This window comes from Somniosus microcephalus, chromosome 8 (genome assembly GCF_052327205.1).
Source record: "Somniosus microcephalus isolate GS21.2 chromosome 8, FLI_Smic_1.0, whole genome shotgun sequence".
NCBI lineage: Eukaryota > Metazoa > Chordata > Chondrichthyes > Squaliformes > Somniosidae > Somniosus > Somniosus microcephalus.
In genome coordinates this window covers 51,710,176-51,733,023 of record NC_140994.1, presented here as the reverse complement: position 1 = coordinate 51,733,023, position 22,848 = coordinate 51,710,176, and the positions used below count along the sequence as shown (strand labels likewise).

The 22,848-nt window shown below is 41.9% G+C and overlaps 1 protein-coding gene across 5 annotated transcripts in view; it reads right to left on the bottom strand.

The window, feature by feature from the left end:
- Positions 1-22,848, bottom strand: part of ppp2r2d (protein phosphatase 2, regulatory subunit B, delta) — an 84,739-nt gene that overhangs the window by 45,100 nt on the left and 16,791 nt on the right. Inside the window, exons 1-3 of one of the 5 annotated variants that reach the window (XM_085994702.1) lie at positions 20,736-20,829; positions 8,211-8,324; positions 5,938-6,143 (exon numbers count right to left, since the gene is read on the bottom strand). The exons of 2 other annotated variants lie outside the window; for them this stretch is intronic. In XM_085994702.1, the coding sequence (XP_085850828.1) occupies positions 5,938-6,028 (91 nt within the window). In that variant the 5' untranslated portion in view covers positions 6,029-6,143; positions 8,211-8,324; positions 20,736-20,829. Of the gene's footprint in view, positions 1-5,937; positions 6,571-8,210; positions 8,325-20,735; positions 20,830-22,848 lie in introns of those variants that run through there. 2 more of the 5 variants (XM_085994705.1, XM_085994703.1) reach the window with 2 other exon arrangements.

Genomic DNA, 22,848 nt, shown 5'->3' with positions numbered 1-22,848 from the left:
GGTGGCTAGAGATCATGACTGCTGCATCACAATAAATCTACCACAGCATTTATTTATTCATTTAAAAAGGTGGAAGTTTATCTACTCATACAAGGCAGTTGGAAGCATATCCATGATAACAAACAAAAGAAAATCACCATGCACTGGCAGTTTTCTTGCTTATGTCAGATATTGGTTAACTCTTTAAAAATAGGGAGATTTTGCTCGTCATTGCTTCATTTTCATTTTCCAGTTACCATGTTCTCAGTGACAAGTGTTAATATCCCTGAATGCATCAAATGAAATACCAACAGTTGTCAGACCACATGGATTCACAATACAGTATCAAATTTACAACTACATTAAACAGGATGAGTTTCATGACCTGGAACAGTGGGATTTAGAAATCTGAATTGTGACCACATTAAAACTCCAAACACATACAGTACCTCCTAGTTTATACTCAAAGCCACAAATAAAATGATACTTGAGCATTCAGAAGATTAACTCTAACTGGTGAAATTCTCTCAACGCAAACACACAATTTCACCAAAGGTAAAACATATCTGTAAAATAAACCACAGTCAAGATGCAGCACGTGCACTCATAGCATTTAGATACACATACAGTACTTTGAGTCACTAAAGCCACATTTGTGAGATCCATTTTAACTACAAGTTGTCAAACTGAAGGAAAGCTCCACTTTAAATCATTAAAAGTTGGAAGGCAGGTGGGATGCAAATGGCCACATCAATTTACCTTTGTAAAGCAGAACAGTTCCTCAGCTCTCTCTTGCCCTTCCTGCATCACCACACAACCCAGAATGACCCACGTCTTATACCGGCAGGAAGTCAATAGATTGGAATTTCTGTGGCATTCTATCAATCTAATGCTATAACTTCAGTAGCAGATTGGCAGAAACAGCCATTTCCACCAATCTCCTGCCAAAGTTACGATGGAAGTTGGAGAGCCCTGCAGAAATTCCAGGTGTACATATTTTTAAAATTTGAAACAAAATCCAACAAAAAAGGACCAGGTTTAATGTTTTATACTCTACCATAATTCTACATATAATAGAAAAGCAGAATATTTTTTAAATGGAAAGGGACTGGGAAATGTTGATTTAAGGAGGACCTGGGTGTGCTTTTACACGAATCACAAAGATAACATGCAGGTACAGCAATTAGGAAAGCAAATGGTATGTTAGGCCGCAATTTTCCCTACCTTGGCAGGTCAGTGACAGGCGAGTCAGTGGCAGGTCCCGACACTCATTCTGCTCCAGCATTCATTCTGTAGAATGAATTTCTCCTGATTGGGCTCGTTAAGCCCGTTACCCGGTCCAATTGAAGGAAGCAGGTCTGATGACGTCATTTGATGATGCGTTATCAGCCAGTTTCCTTAAAGGGACCATGCACAAATTTACTTTGACATTTGTGCGGTCAGTGTTCTACAGCATTGAGGTGCTGCAAATACTGACGAGCACTGCACAGAGGTGCACTGCTGCACCCAGGCTCTCCCATGACTCCCTCCATATGCTTATGGAGGGAGTCACAGCACACAGGGAGGTTCTCTTCCCTACCAAGGGCGGAAGAGACCTTCCCAGGAGACCAATGCAGCCTGGTTGTACATTGCACAGGAGGGTACAAGCAGGGACGTCATCAGGAGGACCAGGCTGCAGTGTCGCAAAACGTTCAATGATCTCATTAGATCACGAAACGTTACTGCAAAGCCACACTCAACCTCATCCTACTGTGCCACTCATCACATCCCCATCCTACTCCTGCACATCCTTACTCTCACGAACTTACCTTGCACTACCACCCATCGCTCTAGATCTACATTATCACTTCCTCATCTCACTAGCCACCCCTCACACTCACCCTAATCCAATCATACTAACTAACAACATACAAGGGTTGGCACTTGGGTGTTTTAGCCAATGTTCAGGTGAAGTTTCTGTTAATGTGGTGTCAAACACTGAAATCTTTATTTTCAACACTGTGTTCTTGGACTGATGTGTGTGCACTTTTGGAAGTGGCTTAGTGAGTTGCAGTGAATGGTGAGACATAATGGCAGCCCCCACAATGCTGACGAGTGTGAAAGGAATGGCTTGAGCATTGTAGGGATGCTTTATGTTGATGGTGTGGGGTGGTGCCAATCTGGCACATCATGTGGCAGCCAGGGTGTACAGTGCCAAGTGAAGTAAATGTGGCCATGGTGAGGCCATCCCTGGCAGCAAGGTGGTCAGGTGCTGATGCCCTCTATCCTGTGCAGCATCAGGTGATTGCGGAAAAGGTTGGTGTTGTTGTTGGTGCTGCTAGTGTGCCTGGTGATGCTGGTGTTGCAGCTGATGGTGGTCAGATTCTGAGGACCAAGGTGAGAGTATAAACCGTACCCATGCTGATGGAATAGATGGCAGGTGAACTTGAGATGACAGAAATAATGTCAGTGGTGAGAGAGGTTGATCCAATGAGGTGACACTGGATAAAGAGTTTGCTCCAAACACTTGCAACCTGCATAAAGTTCAATCGGTCTTCCAAATGCAGTAAGCAACAGCTTCTGAGCTTGGAAAGTAAACAGCTGTGAGATGGGAGCTTTTATAGCACATTTCAAGCTGTCAAGTAATGAGATGATTCCATGGCCATTCAACTCCCGCCCAGCTTAACAGACGTGATCCCCAAGCAGCGTGGACCCCATTGCTGAGCTGGTAAATTCTAAAGGTTGAGCTCAAAATTGTTGTTAATCCTCTGTTAACAAGGTCATAATAACCTGAAATGCCTTCCCCGCTGCTGCGTGTCTGCTCAGCGCGGACAGACCCGACATTTGATAAAGGCACGTGGCGGCAGGGTCTTGACCCGCTGTCAAAAAGAAACTTTCCCACCTGACCCGCCACCGATTGCGCCCGCTGACCCCCCGGAAAATTCCCGCCATGTACTTTAATCCCTTTGTAATAAAGTTGAAGAGTAAAGAAGTCTTACTACAATTATATAGGGCCTTGGTGCAACTACACCTAGAGTAGGGTGCACAGTTATGGCCTTCTTAGCTAAGGAAGAATATACTTGCTTTAGAGGGAGTGCAACATAGGTTTACATGACTGATTCCTGGGATGGGGGGGATTATCCTATGAGGAGATTGAGTAGACTAGGCTTATATCCTCTAGAGTTTAGAAGAATGAGAGGTGATCTCATTGAAACATATAAAATTCTTAAGGGGGTTGACAAGAGTAGAGGCTGGGAGGATATTTCCCCTGGCTGGGGAATCTAGAACTAGGGGTCACAGTTTCAGACTAAGGGGTCAGCCATTGAGGACTGAGATGAGGAGAAATTTCTTCACTCAAAGGGTTGTGAATTTTTGGAATTCTCTACCCCAGAGAGGTGTGGATGCTCAGTTGTTGAGTATATTCAAGACAGAGATAGATTTTTGGATACTAAGGGAATCAAGAGATATGGGGATAGTGCAGGAAGGTGGGGTTGAGATGGAGGATCAGCCATGATCTTAGTGAATGGCAGAGCAGGATTGAAGGGCCGAATGGCCTACTTCTGCTCCTAGTTCTTATGTTCTAAATGTTACAAGGGATGTACATGCACTTACTGGTGTATCTCAGTTGTGATTATCCTGCATTAGGTTTCAGAGCTGTTACAGGAAACTTTCTGGTATCCGGCACTGACGGGACCGAGCTGGTGCCGTACCATCAAAACTGCCGTAGAAACCAGCGCTAATGTTAAAACATACGGAGCTTTTGAGCTCCGTGTGGATCAACAAACCCTGTCCTTCAAAACAGTCGGCCGCAGCTTAAAAGCGTCTCTGTAGCTAAGCAACAGCTAGACCTTGCAGAGCCTGACTGGAAAAAAAAAAGCAACGAGAAGTAAAAAGACTTATAGGAAACGGCTCCTGAATTTTGCCGGTAGATAGAGCTTTCTGGACATTTAACCTCTGGTTAAACGAAAGTTTCCTGTAGTTAGAAGCAAACAGAAATTTCAGCACAGTAATTTTCCTCCTGCAATATCGTGCATCAGGACAACAGAATCCGAACAGCACTGTTCATAACATCATATCACAAGAGGGCGAGCTCTGCAGTAAACCTCTGCTTCCAGGCTACTTCTATTCTAAAGCAGAATACAGGGGATTAACTGAAAGTTAAGTGTGCAGGTTTATAATACTGGGAATAAGTGAGAATTAAGTAAAATGAATTTTCTGTTAATTTACAAGAATACATTTCATAAAAGAACATAAGAAATAGGAGCAGGAGTAGGCCATATGGCCCCTCAAGCCTACTCTGTCATTCAATAAGATCATGGCTGATCATTGACCTCAACTCCACTTTCCCACCCGATCTCCATATCCCTCGATTCCCCTGGAGTCCAAAAATCTATCTATCTCAGCCTTGAATATATTCAAAGACTCAGCATGCACAGCCCTCTGGGGCAGAGAATTCCAAAGATTCACAACCCTCCATGAAGAAATTCCTCCTCATCTTGGTCTTAAATGGCCTACCCCTTATCCGGAGACTACGCCCCCTAGTTCTAGACACTCCAACCAGGGGAAACAACCTCTCAGCATCTACCATGTCAATCCCCTTCAGAATCTTGTATGTTTCAATGGGATCACCTCTCATTCTTCTAAACTCCAGAGAGTATAAGCCCATTCTACACAATCTCTCATCATAGGACAGCCCGCTCATCCCAGGAATCAATCTAGTGAACCTTTGTTGCACTGGCTCAAAAGGCAAGTAGATAGATTTCAACATACTATACAGTATAATGGGTGCTACAAAAGCATGATCACCAAATTTCATTCACATATACTTGTTGCTGTACATTATTTCCCACCGACAATGCTACCTACTCATACTAAATGTTCCTGGCCCACAGGCTCTATTTATAGTGGTGGTTGACATAGAAAAGGTGAAAAATTATGGCTATTAATTCAATTCAATTCAATTCGCTTTATTGGCATGATAAGGTACATCTTATGTTGCCAAAGCATCAAAATACATTTATGGTTGAACACAAACGCAGATCTATTCATACAGTGTATAAACAGATATATCCCCGAGTGTATAAATATACATTCGTATAATTTATATATACTTTTTTCTTAGGGTTACTGGTTGTCCCTCTGTTTATGGCAAGCTGTAACATAGTGTGCCGCTAGTGTTACACAGTTTATCTCTTCCCCTAGTAGGTATGGGAGTTTTTGGTCGTCATTCAAATTTCTGAATTCAGGGCATATTTGTGAGAATTTTTGGTAGAAATTCTCCCTGATGCCCTGATATTTTCCACAAGCTGTGAGGAAGTGCATCTCTGTCTCCACCACTCCCTGACTGCAGTGAGGGCACTCAGGATAATTTACTAAATACACAAGATAATCAAACAAGGCCACAGATAGCGAAATATTATCTAGATCACTTCATATGAAAGAACATAAAAAGGATTATAATAATTATTTTACATGTTGAAAAACAGTGCTAAAAAAAACCCAAACTGTCAAATCAGCAAAGTTTATAAATGAGCCCCAAATTAAAGTATAAATTTCTTTTGTGGAAAGCATATTCTAATACTGCAAAAAAAAAAGCGGTTTCACAAATTATTAAGAGAATGAAGTGACAGATACAAAATGTTTCTCAAATGACAGCACATCATTTCTGGCATTATACTACTGTATACAGAGAAGTAGGCAAACCCATGCAACTCAAAGGAAACTGAAAAATTCTCTTAAAAACATTAAGTACAGAAAGCACTATCCATTTGAAGTTTGGCTTCAATAATGCAGCTGAATGAGATTCTCTTCTGCAGACTTCCCCTTTGAGATGCAATTATTTTAAAACATGAATACAGGGGAAGAAGCATGCTGAAGAACCCATGGGAACAAAAGGTTACCAGCAAAAATCTTAACAGTAAATTATGAATTTTCAAGATGCTAGAATACAGTTTGGAATCCTTGGTTTATATTCCATACCTTGATCAAAGGATGATGTTGACATCAGTGAATTAGTACCAGAGGTAGAAGTCTTAAACACCTGAGAGAAATTGCAAGGAAAGCATTTCATCTTCTGCAGTATGCAAATGCAGCTTTAAATTCCTCATTTGACACCACCACAGTCGAATTGGCTGAACACCCTCGTCTGTTATAACATTTTCTTTTGCTAGAGATTTCCTAGATGCCTGCATTGCATAGAACAGTTAAATGTTTTCGATCAGAAAGAACAGGCACGAGAAGGGTGGACTCTGCATTTACAGCATTACAGTGCAGGCCCCATACGCTATTCCCAAGATGCTGCTGAGACAGGGGCCATTGCACTAAACAGAGCTGTCCAGTTCATTGCCAACAATTTTAAACCCAAAATCAATGCAACGGTCACCTTAGTATACTGTTTTTGGTTCTCATTTGACATTATACAAAATTCTGTATCTTATAAATTACTAACACAGTTCAACTCAATTTGACAATAATCTGAAAAAAAATCAAAATCTTTGCATCTTCTTGTAAGCTACTGGTATGCAACACTGCTTTTCCAGTTCAAATCAGCAGTATGACCGTGTCTAACATACTGTGACAATCAGTAAAGCAGCCAATCAAATGAAACTAAGCATTATCCATTTTCTTCTCTTCTTTCTGGAATACTGCAGCACGTCTGCTCTGAGGAAATCTCAAGTAGCTGAAGTCACATGTTCACTAAATTATCCCTCAGCCAACCACAATGTTTTGACAAGCCTATTTTACAAAATGCACAGACCAATAAGTCAAACGATCTGAACCTTCCATGTTTAAATTTATATTGTACACTGCTTATAGCTGCATTTTTACACCTTCTGTTGAAATCTGCAGAATTTAAATCAATATAAAAAAGCTAATTTTATTCTAATTCTCTTCAACTTTTATTACCTTTCTGCTGAAGAGGATGCAGATATTAGTCAGTGCTTGTACAATCTAAAGCTGGCCAATCTGCTCACATTTTCTGACCCTTGCTTGAGGACAGAATAGGACCCAGTTGTGAGGCAGCCTCCTTTCCACCCCTCCTCACCAAGCCATCAGGAGGTATGTTTGGGAGTTATAGCCCCCACCATTTAAAACATATGTTTAAACATTTATATCAGCCAAAAAGCAATAACCATTATCCATTTGCATTAATGTCAATTTCAAAGTTGCCAGTTACAGCGTCTCGAGTGCTCTGTTTAGTTTGGGCAGAAACAGCTGTGTTTATTCACTAATTTGCAGACTTCACTTCCCTTAGGCTTCCATTTTTTCTACAGTGCAGATTTAGTATCACAGAAAAATGTTCAAAAGCCACACCCACAACACAGGAGATAGTAGGTTGGGGTAAGTGAATTACAAGACAGCAACTCCATTGAGTGGTGACATTAGAAACCGTGGTGGTGGAACTTCAGCAGTTTGTTAGTACCTGAACCCTCAGATTAAGTCACTGCTGCCCAATCAGTACTATGTGTTATATGAAATTGGTTTTGAATCTGCTGGTGCTGCTTCTTTATTTTTCCCACTGACACTGAGCAATAATGCAAAATAACTCAGGATTTGTCAGAAATTTGAAGAGCGAGATATAATACTACCAGACTTGGTGGAATGCAATTTTTTTCATATGAGAGTTAAAACAAATCTCCTTTTTGCATATACAAATTCTGCTCAGCAGCCACTCAAGTGCAACTGACTGGAATGATTCTTTTATTAATGCTACCATGTTATACCATCCATTGTGCATAGCAGGCAAATCTCACTCGCATGAACGTGCCAGCTATAAGCGGGCGGGGACTGTAGTCAGTAATTGGGAGTGTAGTGAGTAGTTGAAGGGTGAAGGAAGTAATGGGGTAGTGAGTATTTAAAGGGATTGTAATAGTGAAGATTGCAGGGTGCATGTGGAGAGAAGTTGTTCAATTTTGTCATAGAGAAAAGAAAACAATTGAAAACAAAGCTAAAAATAATTGAGAAATTTGGGGGGAAAAGTGGGAAAGATGCTTCAGAGAGAGAGAGGCAGGCCCAGGAATAGAAATAGGTGGCAACTGAGATTGTAAAAGAAGAGCATGACATTGAATGGGTTAAAAAAAACAATGAGGCAGAACTGATGTGGAAATTAAAAGGAGCAGGTTCAAGAATAAAAAGGGAAGAGAGCAAACAATGAGGGATTAAAAACAAAGCCACAACAGGCCTTTAAAAAGAAACAGCAGACCCTGGAATGAAGGTACTCTCTGGTCCAACATCACTTCCCTAACAAGTACCTGATGATTCCTTTCTTTCAACAATTCCTTATCCACTTCCAAGTTTCACCTAAGACACCTATGCCCTCGAGCTTATGTAGTAGTTTTTCCATGTGGAATTTCTTCAAAAGCCTCCTAAAAGTATAGGCAAAGTACATATACATCATAGTTCTACACAGGATGTCACGTTCTCAAAATAGAAGGTTGATCAGATAGGACCTTATTCTTCGAAAACCGTGCTTGCTGCAACGTACTAGGTTATTTTCATATGGCAATCCACATTCTTCTACACAACATTGATTGCAATTCTAACATTCCTGTGAAGCACTTTGAGATGTTTCTCAGATGTAATAAGGGACTATATAATTGTTTATGACTTTTTTACTTTCTCAAGTTTCTTCCCAATAACCAATTCCCCATTATTAATGCATGGCTAGAAAGTCTACAGTTACACAGGTTATTTTGTTGTCATTTTTGAAAATGGCCAACATGTTGGTTTGGTTTCAATACTGTGTAAACGCTCCTGTATTCATTGAAACCCTCATGATGAGCAGATTTAGTTCTTAAGCTGTTAGCACCCACTGGCATATTCCATTGGCCCCAGGTTTTAATTGCATTCAAGACCACATAGGTCCTTTTTGCAAGTTTAAATGTAGATTTTTCTATGATGGGTGGCATGCTACTAGTGTCGTTGGCAATGAAAACTTACAGGAATTTATAATTTATTAGGTTAACTATTTTTAGTTCATAACCAGTCTCAACCCCTTAAGGGATTTCAATTCTCCTCTTGCTACTGGAATACTAGAAGAATTTTATGCATTTGGCTTCTACAGTTATGCTCATTTCTAGTTACCTCTTTACCCCCAGTCATTTTTACATTTATTGTAGGTCCCACTATTCTTCCCACTGGTTTCCCTCAATTAGGATTTGTAGAATTTATTTTGCTTATTTCACTACATACTGTTTCATTAATCCATTTAGCATCACATTTGTTGAGCCTTTACTTGCTCATTCTTAGTATGTATTTATTCAGTATGCGGAATAATACATTTTTAAAGGTATTCCATTTCTCCTCAATGGAGGCTTTGAGTACTACGTCCCAGTTGATTTTTTAAAGCTAGTCACTCACTCCCTTGAAGTTGTCCCTTCGAGTTGCATATACCTGTACCTGGATATTGGTTTGTCGCAGATTATGTAAAATTTGAATCATATTATGGTCTCTGTTGCCAGGGCTTCCACTACTTCTGTTCCCAGTATGCTACCTGGGTCATTTGCCATTACCAGGACAAAATGTGGCATTCACCAATGTACTGGGTCAGAAAGAAGTCATACATTATATTCACTAGCTCAGACTCTAAACTGCTTGGATGGTCCCAGTCTATACTATTGATTGAAGTATCCTACAAGTGTGACCTTCTGTTGCACATACCTTCTTTCTCCTCAAAGTAATTCATTCTCCTTTCTGTTTTGGCCTGGATGTCTATCGCAATCCCTCGGAGCTATTTTTGCACTGCTTACTTCCACCCAAAGTAACTCACCGAGAAGCTCATCTTGTACCAATGGACCTACTTCCTTTATCTCCCAATTGTTCCACGTGCAGAGGTACTCTATCCTTTTCCTGTTTTGTCCTCTTCGAACACCAACACCCTACATGTTCTACTCATCTCCATTATTTTGGTTTAACTAGGGTCTTAGGACCCCTACTACAAAGCCTCAATGACAATAATCTGGTTATGAATGCTTCCAGCACACATTTATGTGCACTGTAATAGGTTAAGCCCATCTTGCAATTTCCTTTGCTGGTTTGATCTTTTACGCTAATTATTATTTTTATTTCTGATCTGCTTTTCTTCTTTGCCATTCTTATTTTAAATCTACTTCCATTGCCCTATTTACCCTCCCAGCACATTGATACTAATCTGATTCTGAACCTCTATCTGTCCAGAACGTGTCCCAATTGTCCTAGGGATCTAAAACCTTCCCTTCTACATCACAGTCAAAGATTTCCAGCTGATCTAGTGCAGACAGGGCTGAAAATGTATGGCCTTGATTTTAACTCCTCCTGCCTGGCAGAAACCAGGTTGAGGGAAGGGGGCAGCAGCAATTGAAATGGAGCTGCAGACACACCTCCCCGATTTTCATGGGGTTATTCCCAACAGCATCAAATGTGCCCATGAGAGAGCAGGCATATGCAAATAACAAGTTAATAAGACAATCACCACCTCCACCAGGCTTCTTGCCATTTTCACTATGTAAATATTGAACTGGCCATTAGGGCCCAGCAATCTAGTCGGAGTGGAAATTGGGCTAAATACAGAAGGGGAAGCCTGTGCCATTGTTTTCAGAGCACTACTGTGCACAGGCCCCTTCAAGAAAATTTGAAATTTTATGATGATTTGTTTTTTGGCAGAGACAGTGTGTTTGTGTTACAATAATCTATATAAAACCTTAGTAAGACCATAGCTAGAGTACGGAGTGTAATTTTGAGTTACACATTATGGCAAAGAGCAGATTGATGAGAATGCTGCTTGATGCAAGGAAATACAAAGACTTGAAAGGATTAGTGATTTGAAAGAGGTGTTTAAACTTTTATCAAGGGATCCAACAGAGTGGGGAGAAATAGATTGCTTCCAGTGATTGAGGGATCTAGAACAAGGGGGCATAGATAAAAGACTACATTGCAAGAGATTTAGCATAGAGAGCAGGGGAAACTTGCTATTTTCCCCCACCCCAAGAGGGTTATGAGGCTGTGGAATGCACAATCTGAATTAGTGATTGAAGCAGAGACCTTGTCAACATTTAAGATTAGGCTAGATAGATGATTGAAGGAAAGAGGGATAGAGGGATACGGAAACAGGGTGGAATCACGAGATTAGGACAACTGCTCACGTGGAGGGTAAACACCAACATGGACTGGTTAGGCCAAAGAACCTCTTGTGCTGTGATTTCTATGTAATTATATTACTAATGTGTGCTCTACTTTATCTTTAAGTCGGCAAGCAATAGTTTGGTACTTCAACTAACGATGGCTGTTCACAAGTATTTGACAGCATCACCAATACAGTTTCAGAGAAGGTAATTGTTACAAATATGATTCGGGGGGGGGGGGGGGGGGGGGGAAACAAAGGAACAGGAGCATGTCATTCAGCCCTTCGAGCCTATACTGCCATTCAATTGGATCATGGCTGAACCTCAACATCCATTTACTTATCTATAGGGTTTGTGCTACAACAGAAGAAGCCATTTCCTACCCAATATCTCCTATAGAGTGCCAATAGGCCCAGGCATAGGTTTTAATGCACTAGTTATTTTGTTAGTGCAAATAAAGTAGTACAACGGTACACCAGCATCCTATAATTCCAAAATTGAATGAGTCAATTTCCACCCAGCATTAAAATAGATCAGCGTACCATTTTTAATATATTAAAAGTCACTGTCCTGTGGCGTTGCACTTGGGGAATGAAGTCCAAGTGTGGCATTTAGGTCATGCAGGATTAGAAGGCAGTGGGATAAAATCAATAGGAGTGGGTGGGAAGGAAAACTTAAACACTTTTGGTGGGGAGGGGGAAGAGTGAAAAAGAGTGTGAAAAATTCTCCAGTGGTTCAAGGAAGGGGGGTGGGTAGGGGAGGGGAAAGCGAGTTTGAAGATGGATGGCCTTCAAAAGATCTGCGGACCGAGCGGTCATTGTGTCAGTTTTATAGTGCCAAGTTGAGCAAAGGCCGTGATTTCACCAGTGGAGGCGGGATTGCGGCGGGAGAGATGGTTGGTGGGTCCTGCTCCCGGCTCCAGCCCGCTCTCTCCAAGTGATTTTACATAGCTTGGGCTTGTTAAGCCCGCCCTGCTCGTTTCCCAGCCAATTAAACGGAAGCGGGTCTGATGACATCATTTGATGACATTCCATAAAAGGGACCATGCCCGCATTCATTTTGACAGTTGAGCTGTCAGTGTTCTGAAGCATTGAGGTCCTGCAAACAGTGACAAGCAGTGCACAAAGCTGGACAGCTGCACCTAGGCTCTCGCCTGACTCCCTACATATGCTTATGGAGGGAGTCACAGCACACAGGGAGGTTCTCTTTCCTTCCCATGGGCGGAAGAGACCTCCCCAGGACACCAACGCAGCCTGGTTGCACATGAGGGCAAAAGCAGGGATGTCGTCAGGAGGGCCAGGCTGCAGTGGCATAAGCATTTCAATGATCTGAGCAGATCACGAAACGTTACTGCCAAGCCACACTAAACCTCATCCTGCTGTGCCATTCATCACATCCCCATCACTCTGCCTTCCCTACCGTACTCCTGCACATCTTCACTCACAGCAACTGTGCTAAATGGGATAGATTCAGAACAGATCTAGCAGCTCAAAACTGGGCATCCATGAGGCACTGTGGGCCATCAGCAGCATTGTATTCCCCAGAATCCCCCACTCTACCATTAAGCCAGGGGACCAACCCTGGTACAATAAAGGAGTGGAGAAGAGCATGCCAGGAGCAGCACTAGGCATACCTAAAAATTAGGTACCAACCTGGGGAAGCTGCAACACTGGACTACATGCATGCTAAAAAACAGAAGCAGCAAGCTATAGACAGGGCTAAGCTATCCCACAATCAACGGATCAGATCAAATCAGATCAAAGCTCTGCAGTCCTGCCATATCCAGTCGTGAATGGTGGTGGACCATTAAACAACTAATGGGAGGAGGCGGCGGCTCCGTGAATATCCCCATCCTGAATGATGGAGGAGCCAAGCACGCGAGTGCAAAAGACAAGGCTGAAGTGTTTGCAACCATCTTCAGCCAGAAGTGCCAAGTGGATGATCTATATCGGCCTACTCCTGAGGTCCCCACCATCACAGAAGCCAGTCTTCAGCCAATTCGAGTCACTCCACGTGATATTAAGAAACGGCTGAGCACACTAGATACAGCAAAGGCTATGGGCCCCGACAACATCCTGGCTATCGTGCTGAAGGCTTGTGCTCCAGAACTAGCTGCGCCTCTAGCCAAGCTGTTCCAGTACAGTTACAACACTGACATCTATCTAACAATGTGGAAAGGTATGTCCAGTCCACAAAAAGCAGGACAAATCCAACCCAGCCATTACCACCCAATCAGTCTACTCGCAACCATCAGCAAAGTGATAGAAGCTGCCATCAACAGTGCTATCAAACGGCACTTACTCACCAATAACCTGCTCACTGATGCCCAGTTTGGGTTCCGCCAAGAGCACTCGGCTCCCAACCTCATTACAGCCTTGGTCCAAACATGGACAAAGGAGCTGAATTCCAGAGGGGAGGTGAGAATGACTGCCCTTGACATCAAGGCAGCATTTGACCGAGTATGGCATCAAGGAGCCCTAGTAAAACTGAAGTCAATGGGAATCGGGGGGGGGGGGGGGAACACTCCACTGGCTGAAGTCATACCTAGCACAAAGGAAGATGGTTGAAGGTCAATCATCACAGCCCCAGGGCATCGCTGCAGGAGTTACTCAGGGCAGTGTCCTAGGCCCAACCATCTTCAGCTGACCAACTATCTTCAGCTGCTTCATCACTGACCTTCCCTCCAACGTAAGGTCAGAAATGGGGATGTTTGCTGATGACTGCACAGTGTTCAGCACCATTCACAACTCCTCAGATAATGAAGCAGTCCATGCCCACATGCAACAAGACCTGGACGACGTTCAGGCTTGGGCTGATAAGTGGCAGGTAACATTCGCACCACAGAAGTGCCAGGCAATGACTATCTCCAACAAGCGAGAGTCTAACACCTCCCCTTGTCATTCAACAGCATTACCATCACTGAATCCCCCACCATCAACATCCTGGGGGTCACCATTGACCAGAAACTTAACTGGATCAGCCACAAATACTGGGGCAACAAGAGCAGGTCAGAGGCTAGGTATTCTGTGGAGCGTGTCTCACCTCCTGACTACCCAAAGCCTTTCCACTATCTACAGGGCACAAGTAAGGAGTGTGATGGAATACTCTCCACTTGCCTGGATGAGTGCAGCTGCAACAACACAAGCTCTACACCATCCAGGACAAAGCAGCCTGCTTGATTGGCACCCCATCCACCACCTTAAACATTCACTCCCTCCATCACCGGCGTACCATGGCTGCAGTGTGTACCATCTACAAGATGTACTGCAGCAACTCGCCAATGCTTCTTCGGCAGCACCTCCCAAACCCGCGACATCTTTCACCTAGAAGAACAAGAGCAGCAGGCGCATGGGAACACCACCACCTCCAAGTTGCCCTCCAAGTCACACACCATCCTGACTTAGAAGCATATCACCGATCCTTCATCGTCGCTGGGTGAAAATCCTGGAACTCCCTACCTAACAGCACTCTGGGAATACCTTCACCACACGGACTGCAGCGGTTCAAGGCGGCGGCTCACCACCACCTTCTCAAGGGCAATTAGGGATGGGCAATAAATGCTGGCTTTGCCAGCGACACCTACATCCCATAAACAAATGTTGTCGGGTGCTGATGCCCTGTGTAGCATCAGGTGATTGCAGAGAAGGTTGATGTTGCAGTGATATTGGTGTGCCTGGTGATGTTGGGGTTGATTGTGGAGGGATTCAGAGGACACAGGTGAAATTTTTTGAAGGGCACCTATGTTGCTGGAACAGATGGCAGCTGAAGTTGAGATGATGGAAGCAATCTATCAATGGGGAGAGAGCTTGCTCCAAGGAGGTGACAGTGGATACAGTGGATAGAGTTTACTCCAAACACTTCCAAACTGCATACAGCTCAAAAGTGTCTTCCAAGTCCTGAAGGCTCAAGCTTCTGACATTGGAAAGTGAACAGCTGTCAAATGGTAGCTCTCATACCATTTTTGCAGCTGTCACCTATTCACAGCAATGGGGAGGCAAAGAGAAACGGTCTACTTACCTGACGTGATCTCCGAACGATGTGAACTCCCTTAAAAATGTGGTAAAATAGAAATAGGCTGGCAAAATAGTAGTTAACAAGCATTTAACTATCTTAAATGCCTCCCGCACCACAGACCCGACACTTTGGAAACTTAGAGGCAGGTTCCAAACCCGCTGTCAATCATTTTGATTGACAGCAGATCCGCCTCTAACCCTGCATTCTGAGCGCCAGCAAAATTGCAGCCAAAGAGAAGAAAGGTAGCCACCAAAATATTACTGTGGGAAAGGACTGGACTAGAACACAAGGCCGATACCAGAAGCCATCCAAAATTAGACAAGGTGGTGAAAAATCAAGAGAACATTTAGCAAAACCAAAACATTATACAAAACAATTAGAATTCCAAAAGTTCTTTCTACTCACCTCATACTGAGGAACACAATTTCTGCCTGGTCATTGCTAACCCTAACCCTGATCCACCTGGTGGCCATAGTGTGGAACATAAGAAATAGGAGCAGGAGTAGGCCATTTGGCCCTTTGAGTCTGCTCCGCCATTCAATAAGATCATGACTGATCTTCTACCTCATCTCCACTGTCCTGCACTACCCCCATATTCATTGATTCCCTGAATATTCAAAAATCTATCGATCTCAGTCTTGAATATACCTAATGACGGAGCCTCCACAGCCCTCTGGGGTAGAGAATTCCAAAGTTTCACCACCCTGAGTGAAGAAATTTCTCATCGGTCTTAAATGGCCGACCCCTTATTCGGAGACCCCTGGTTCTAGACTCCCCAGTCAGGGAAACATCCTCCCTGCATCTACCCTGTCAAGTCCTGTAAGAATTTTGTATGTTTCAATGATATCACCTCTCATTCTTCTAAACTCCAGAGAATATAGGCCTAGTCTACTCAATCTCTCCTCATAGGACAATCCCCCCATCCCAGGAACCAGTCTGGTGAACCTTCGCTGCACGCCCTCTATGGCAAGTATATTCTTCCTTGGGTAAGGAGACCAAAACTGTACACAATACTCCAGGTGTGGTCTCAGCAGGGCCCTGTATAATTGTTTCAAGACATTTTTATTCTTATATACTTTTGTACTCAAATCCTCTCGTCATAAAGGCCAACATACCATTTGCTTTCCTAATTGCTTGCTGTTCCTGAGTGTTAACTTTCAGTGATTCGTGTACAAGGACACCCAGGTCCCTCTAAACACCAACATTTCCCAATCTCTCACCGTTTAAAAAATACTCTGCTTGTCTTTTTACCCCGATCAAAGTGGATAACTTCACATTTCTCCACATTATATTCTATTTGCCATCTTCTTGCCCACTCACTTAGCTTGTCTATATCCCCTTGAAGCCTCCTTGCATCCTCATCATAACTTACATTTCCACTCAGCTTTGGATCATCAGCAAACTTGGATATATTACATTTGGTCCCCTCATCCAAATCATTGATGTAGATTGTGAATAGCTGAGGCCCAAGCACTGATCCTTGCGGTACCCCACTAGTTACAGTCTATCAACCCGAAAATGACCTGTTTATTCCTACTCTCTCTGTTTTCTGTCTGTTAACCAATCCTCAATCCATGCTAGTATATTACCCCCAATCCCATGAGCCCTAATTTTGTTTAATAACCTCTTGTGTGGCACCTTATCGAATGCCTTCTGAAAATCCAAATACGCATCCACTGGTTCCCCCTTATCTATTCTGCTAGTTACAACCTCAAAAAACTCTAACAGATTTGTCAAACACGATTGCCCTTTCATAAATCCATGTTGACTCTGCCCAATCCTATTATTTTCTAAGTGCCCTGTTACCATGTCCTTAATAAATTCTAGCATTTTCCTTACTACTGATGTCAGGCTAACTGGTCTGTAGAGGGAAGGAGCAGTGTAGTTCCCAGTTTTCTCTCTCCCTCCTTTCTTAAATAATGGGGTTACATTTGCTACCTTCCAATCCGCAGGAACCATTCTAGAATCTATGGAATTTTGTAAAATGACAACCAATGCATCCACTACCTCTATAGCCACCTCTTTCAAAACCCTAGGATGTAGGCCATCAGGTCCAGGGGATTTATCGTCTTACAGTCCCATTAATTTCTTCGGTACTATTTTTTTTTTTTTACTGATACTAATTTCTTTCAGTTCCTCATTCTCGCTAGAGCCTTGGTTTTTTTGCGTCTTCTTCTGTGAAGACAGACACGAAGTATTTGTTTAATTTCTCTGCCATTTCCTTATTGCCAAATACATGCAGCTTCAACATCCAGAGATAAATAGCTATTCTGCTGACTAATGTTACGTGATATTTAACAGTGAAAACATGCATCACCTCCAGGTGAAATGCGATGGAACACTTATCAATTCTACTATCAAATAGATAGTCGATCTTCCATGATTGTTATGAGTCAGAGGAGACAGCATTTATCCATCCAACAGTTCGCATAAAAATAATTAGACCCTCTTCTCATTACCCTACCCTCTCACTGGTAGTCCCTTACCTTGTACGTTGTCTTGTGCTGCATAATCTTCCTCACTTCTCCTTCCCTCTCAATCCTACCTTCAGATATGCTTACCCTTCCATTCACCCTACCGATGCTTATGGCCTCCACTGTGACTGCCTATGCATTGTTCACCTTTTTGATCCATCTGTGCACTGTGCACACTCCCTCCCACCAAACATATTGCTGTTTGAGTATCATGTTTGTTTTAAAAGTGCTTATATTGTATTGCCCCATAGAAGCATAAACACTTCAAGAATTAGGTGATTCAGTGCTGGGAAAGCAAGACAGAACAAATCATCTGAGAGGGGTACTCTTACACCCTCACTGGTAGCCCTTAACCCTGTACCATCCCCTTGCACAAATTCATCCTCCCACTCTCCCTATATCCCTGCCAATCATTCCGCCTTCCCCACCCAACGCTCTTACACCACCGCCCTCTCACACCTACACTCACTTCACCTGTGCCCTCTACACCCTTTCCCCAACCGAGATTTGCGCTTCCTCCATCCCTAAACTCCCAGATTCTGGTGCTCACTCAGTGCATACAAACCCCTAGTGCTCCATGATCCCATGACCATCTCCAGTATGCTCAGTCCCTCTATTTCCAGGGTTCCTGGAACCCTCCTCCCTTCCCCCACTCAAAATACTGCCAGACACCAGACCCCTTCCCATTGCTGCCCTTGTGCTGATAAGAAGTATTATCGAGGGCGCTAACACTTTGTCATTTGTGCATTTCAGTGGCCCTGATTTATGGCGCTCATTCAGTACTCTTAGCTGAACCTTCCATTAGGTGGCACAGTAGCACCAGTATCACACTGGCGATCCTGCCCAATCATTATTTGGTTCTTTCGGCCACAACTCATGTCTGTTGGGTCTGCCTGCTATTTTTCTTGTCTGCCCTGCGTTTGGCTGTTCGCCATCACCGCCAGCTGCCCCAGATTTGGGGCTTGGGTCTGTTGGCTATTTACTCAGGTTTTGGCCTACCTTCCCTCTCTGTGTCAATTATGCAGTGCTGAGTTGAGAAACTGATGCTATTTTCAGAAACTTAAATCGATTATACTATACAATTATATAGTATTAACTCATTAAGTGTCTTGAAAAACGAAAACCCTTTTTCCAAGTGCTAGGAAACAGGCTTTCAGCTTTGTGAACTTACAACTTTCACTTGGTGCAAAAAGTGCACGCAAGGGGCAACAAAGTCAGGCATGGGGAGGGCATGTACAAGGATTTAACCATGCAGCAGGGATGGGGAGAAGATTTGAGCCTGGCAATATGGAGAGATGCTGGGATCCATCAGTACTGGAAAGGGAGCAGGGTCTTATGGGAGAGGGGTTACCAGGAGAATAGAACTAAAGTGCCGTTGGCCACTTTTGGACGATCAGGCACCATTCTTCACCACCACATTCTTGTGTTTAAGCAGCTCCTCCTATCTATCCAAAGCACCTTTTGTGCATTTGGTTAGCCCCACCAATTCCCTTGTTGTCGGCATGTTCCCATCTTTACTTATATAAAAAAAAACAAATACTGCAGATACTGGAAATCAAAATAAAAAATAGAAAAAACTGGAAACACATAGCAAGCGCTGGCTGATCTACTGTGTGCTTTCTGCTTCTTCTGTTTTTGGTCCGGTCTTAACCTTGAAGTAATTCAACACCGAAACATACATCAGAAAATTGTGCACTATGAATTTTTATTCATTAAAATTAAAAAGAGGACAAGAAATACTCCTTACTCCCAGCAATGCAGAAGCAGAACATTTCTCTCAACTATGCTATTAGTGAGTTTGCTGATTTACTGTCTTTATTAAACAAATTTCCATAAAAAATTACCCCCTCAAATGCTCAAAAATAGTTCATAATTTCCTATTTATACATTAAAAAATTAAGTCAGCCTCAAAACTGGTTCAGAACTGAATTTGCAACCAAAATATGGGACTGAAAAAATTTCAATAAAACAATCTTTTTATTTTAACAAGAAACCACACCTGCTCTTATGTGTTGTCTGTCTATGAATGGTTTATGATAGAAATAAAGCATTTGTTAATAAACTTACATAAAATAAAGCTTTGTGAATTCAATCGCCAGTTTCTTTCAAAGTCTTTGGAAAAAGTAAATAAACTCAAATTATCAAAAGTTATGGGGATACTTTTTGTATCAATTCAAGCTGGTGCAGAGTTTGTATGGTGGGAATTCCTTAAACTGCACACACTCAGTTGAAAAATGTCTTCAACTGGGAGGTAAAAATATCCAATCAAATCCTAAGCTTTTGAAACCAGCTGAGACACTGAAGTAATGTTTTTTTAAATTGAATTACTAAAGGGCAATGCAACAGATGCATATAATCATACGGTTGCAAAAAATTTTTTTTTTTAAAACTTCGCTTAAAACCTTACTTTGGGCATTGGAAATTTCAGTTAGGGAAAAATGGAGAATAAACATTTCTTTAAAAAGTATTTTGAATGATTCAATTGCTTCATTGTTAAAGTGCATTTAGGGTTCGGGTTACTATGTTCCCATTATAAATGTTTATATATTGGTTCCCATTATAAATGTTGGCATAAAAGGCATTACAAGAGGTAATGTTTGTGACAAGAAGTGCACACTATGCTCAATACAGGAAACTTTCGTTTAACCAGAGGTTAAAAGTCCGGAAAGCTCTATCTACCGGCAAAATTAAGGAGCCGTTTTCTATAAGTTTTTTTACTTCTCGTTGCTTTTTTTTCCCCCCAAGTCAGGCTCTGCAAGGTCTGTAGCTAAGCAACAGCTTCAGCTAGAGACGCTTGCAGCTGCAGCCGACTGTTTTGAAGCTGTTGCTAAGCAACAGGGTTTGTTGATTCACACGGAAGAAAAGCTCTATGTTTTAACATTGCCGCTGGTTTATATGGCAGTTTTGATCTAACGGCACCAGCTCAGTCCCGTCAGTGCCGGATACCAGAAAGTTTCCTGTATTTTTAAGATACAGATCTCGTGGCACCATTCATAGGAGGAAATGAAATGTGGTTTCTGACATTTACAGCCATCCTGCCGCATCCTAAACACAATAGTTCACCAATTACTCTAATGCAGCAAATTTATTGAAGCAATGCATTATGTGACTGACACAAGGTTACAATACTACACACCTTAATACTGAAAGATACAAGCCTCACAATATATTTGTAATACTAATTACCTACCATTTACAAAGCTTGCTTAAGATGAAAGTAACTGTTTTTCATGAAAATCTGTCAATTCTATTCTTTGAATGTCTGTCAGTTTCTTCTTCCAAATTGGTTAAGACTTCAAGAACCACTCGGGAAGTATTGAGGGCATCTGAGCAGGGGTACTCTTCAGGGAAGAGGAGTTCTGGGACTTCAGCAGGGCTGCAGTAAAAATCAAAAACTGCGGTCAAGGCAACCCGTGAGCAATGCCACAGGAGGTTGACTACTACATATATTACATTAAACACACTTAACTGAAACATTTCCAGAGCAACTAAAGTTAGAATATAAACAAAACATTAGTATGCTAGAAACGTCAGCGAAAAATCACCTTGCAAAATGCATAGGAATAGGTTATGGAAATCTTTGGAAAGTAAGGTCTTTTGTAACAGAAAATGCCTGATGCATAAATTTTTGTGGTAGCATGTGGGTTCTCAAAAAAACTTCTTGCAAACCATATTTTTAGTAATTATATAGGTTTTAACTGTGTTTTGTTAACTGGTGTTAAGCTTTTAGATCTTTTTAGCATGGCAAATTTAGCACCTTGACATAGTATCCATAAGGAAATTGTACTTCCAAGAACAGTGATATTCAACTTTTAGCTTAGTATTTAAAAATAAGCATTACGACTCAAATAAATAGGAGCATACATCACAAATGGCAAGTTACTATGAATAAGTTACAGTCAATCTAATGGAGTTATCCCAAATCACTCATTTTTTCCACTGAAGACTTGGTCAGCATCAGTATAGTTTCCACTCCTAGGATACATCAACACTAGATAGGAAAATATATTTTTCAAATTTTATGGCTACTCAAAAGATACAAAAGCCTTTACTGAGAATCCAAACATTGAAATATTAAAAGGTGAAAAGTTGATGTTCATTCTTAACTTTAATTTCTCCCCCTGCTCTCCCAAAATCACCCACACACATCTAGTGAGAGTCCTAGTGTTGCCAAAACATACATAACTGCTAATTTTTCATACTTTTTTTTAAGATTACAAACTATCAAAAATAAAAAGGCATTTACTTGATCCCAACTATTTAAGAATTATTTTTTTTTTAAAATTTTTTTTAATTGCTTAATCCTGAAACGAGGAAGGGGAACAGAAAATTCCCACCAATGAGGTTACTTAGAAAATATTTCTAATGTAGATGTCGACTGTCAACTTTGTTTCAACTTTTTATTACTAGTTCTTATGCCTACAATTATAATAGAAATTGCCACTGCCACGTCACCACTGGCAGGAGGGTGTAATTACAGCGTGACAAGTTTACATAGAATCATAGAATGATACAGCACAAAAAGAGGCCATTAAGCCCATTTTGCCTGAGCCGGCTCTTTGAAAGAACTACCAATTGGTCTCACTCCCCTGCTCATTCCTCTTAGCACTGCACATTATTCTTTTTCAGGTATTTATCCAATTCCCTTTTGCAATTTAATGCCCCGTATTTTCTGATCGGAGACTTCCTGCGTGCAGAGGCCTCCGATCTGGGGAAAAAAAAATCTACAGACCTACCGGAGGGCTCCAGGAGGTGCCTATACTTCCGTTCCTGGGCCTCCAAATTCGAAATGTGTAGCATCCCTGGGATCATGTGGGCCATGGGGAGCCAAAAGGAGGAGGGAATCTCCCTTCATACACTTGACAGATAGACCTGTCAAATATATGAATGGAGGAGATCACCCCAAAAAAAATCACTTTTTTTTTTATAAATAGTTAAACAAAAATTTAATTTTTTGAAAAAAAGTTTTTTTACGGGGCTAAAAATAAACTTACCTTTTTTAAAGTATTTTTAAATGATAAATTAGTGAAATTTTAAAAAAAACTTCAACTCTTATGCTGGCAAAGGCCGGCCTTATGCCTGTTTTTAACCAGGCGTAAGATTTCTAAGGGTTTTCTGCAGACGGATGTTCTCCACAAAGCGGAACTCTCCTCCCAGCAGAGGCCCTTCTCTAGGGCAGACATTTGGCATGCCCGAAACCCATATTTCCGATGACCCTATGGGTGTAGGCATCGGAATATATGGCCCATTATTGAATCTACTTCCACCATCTTTTCAGGCAGCGCATTCCAGTTCATAACAAC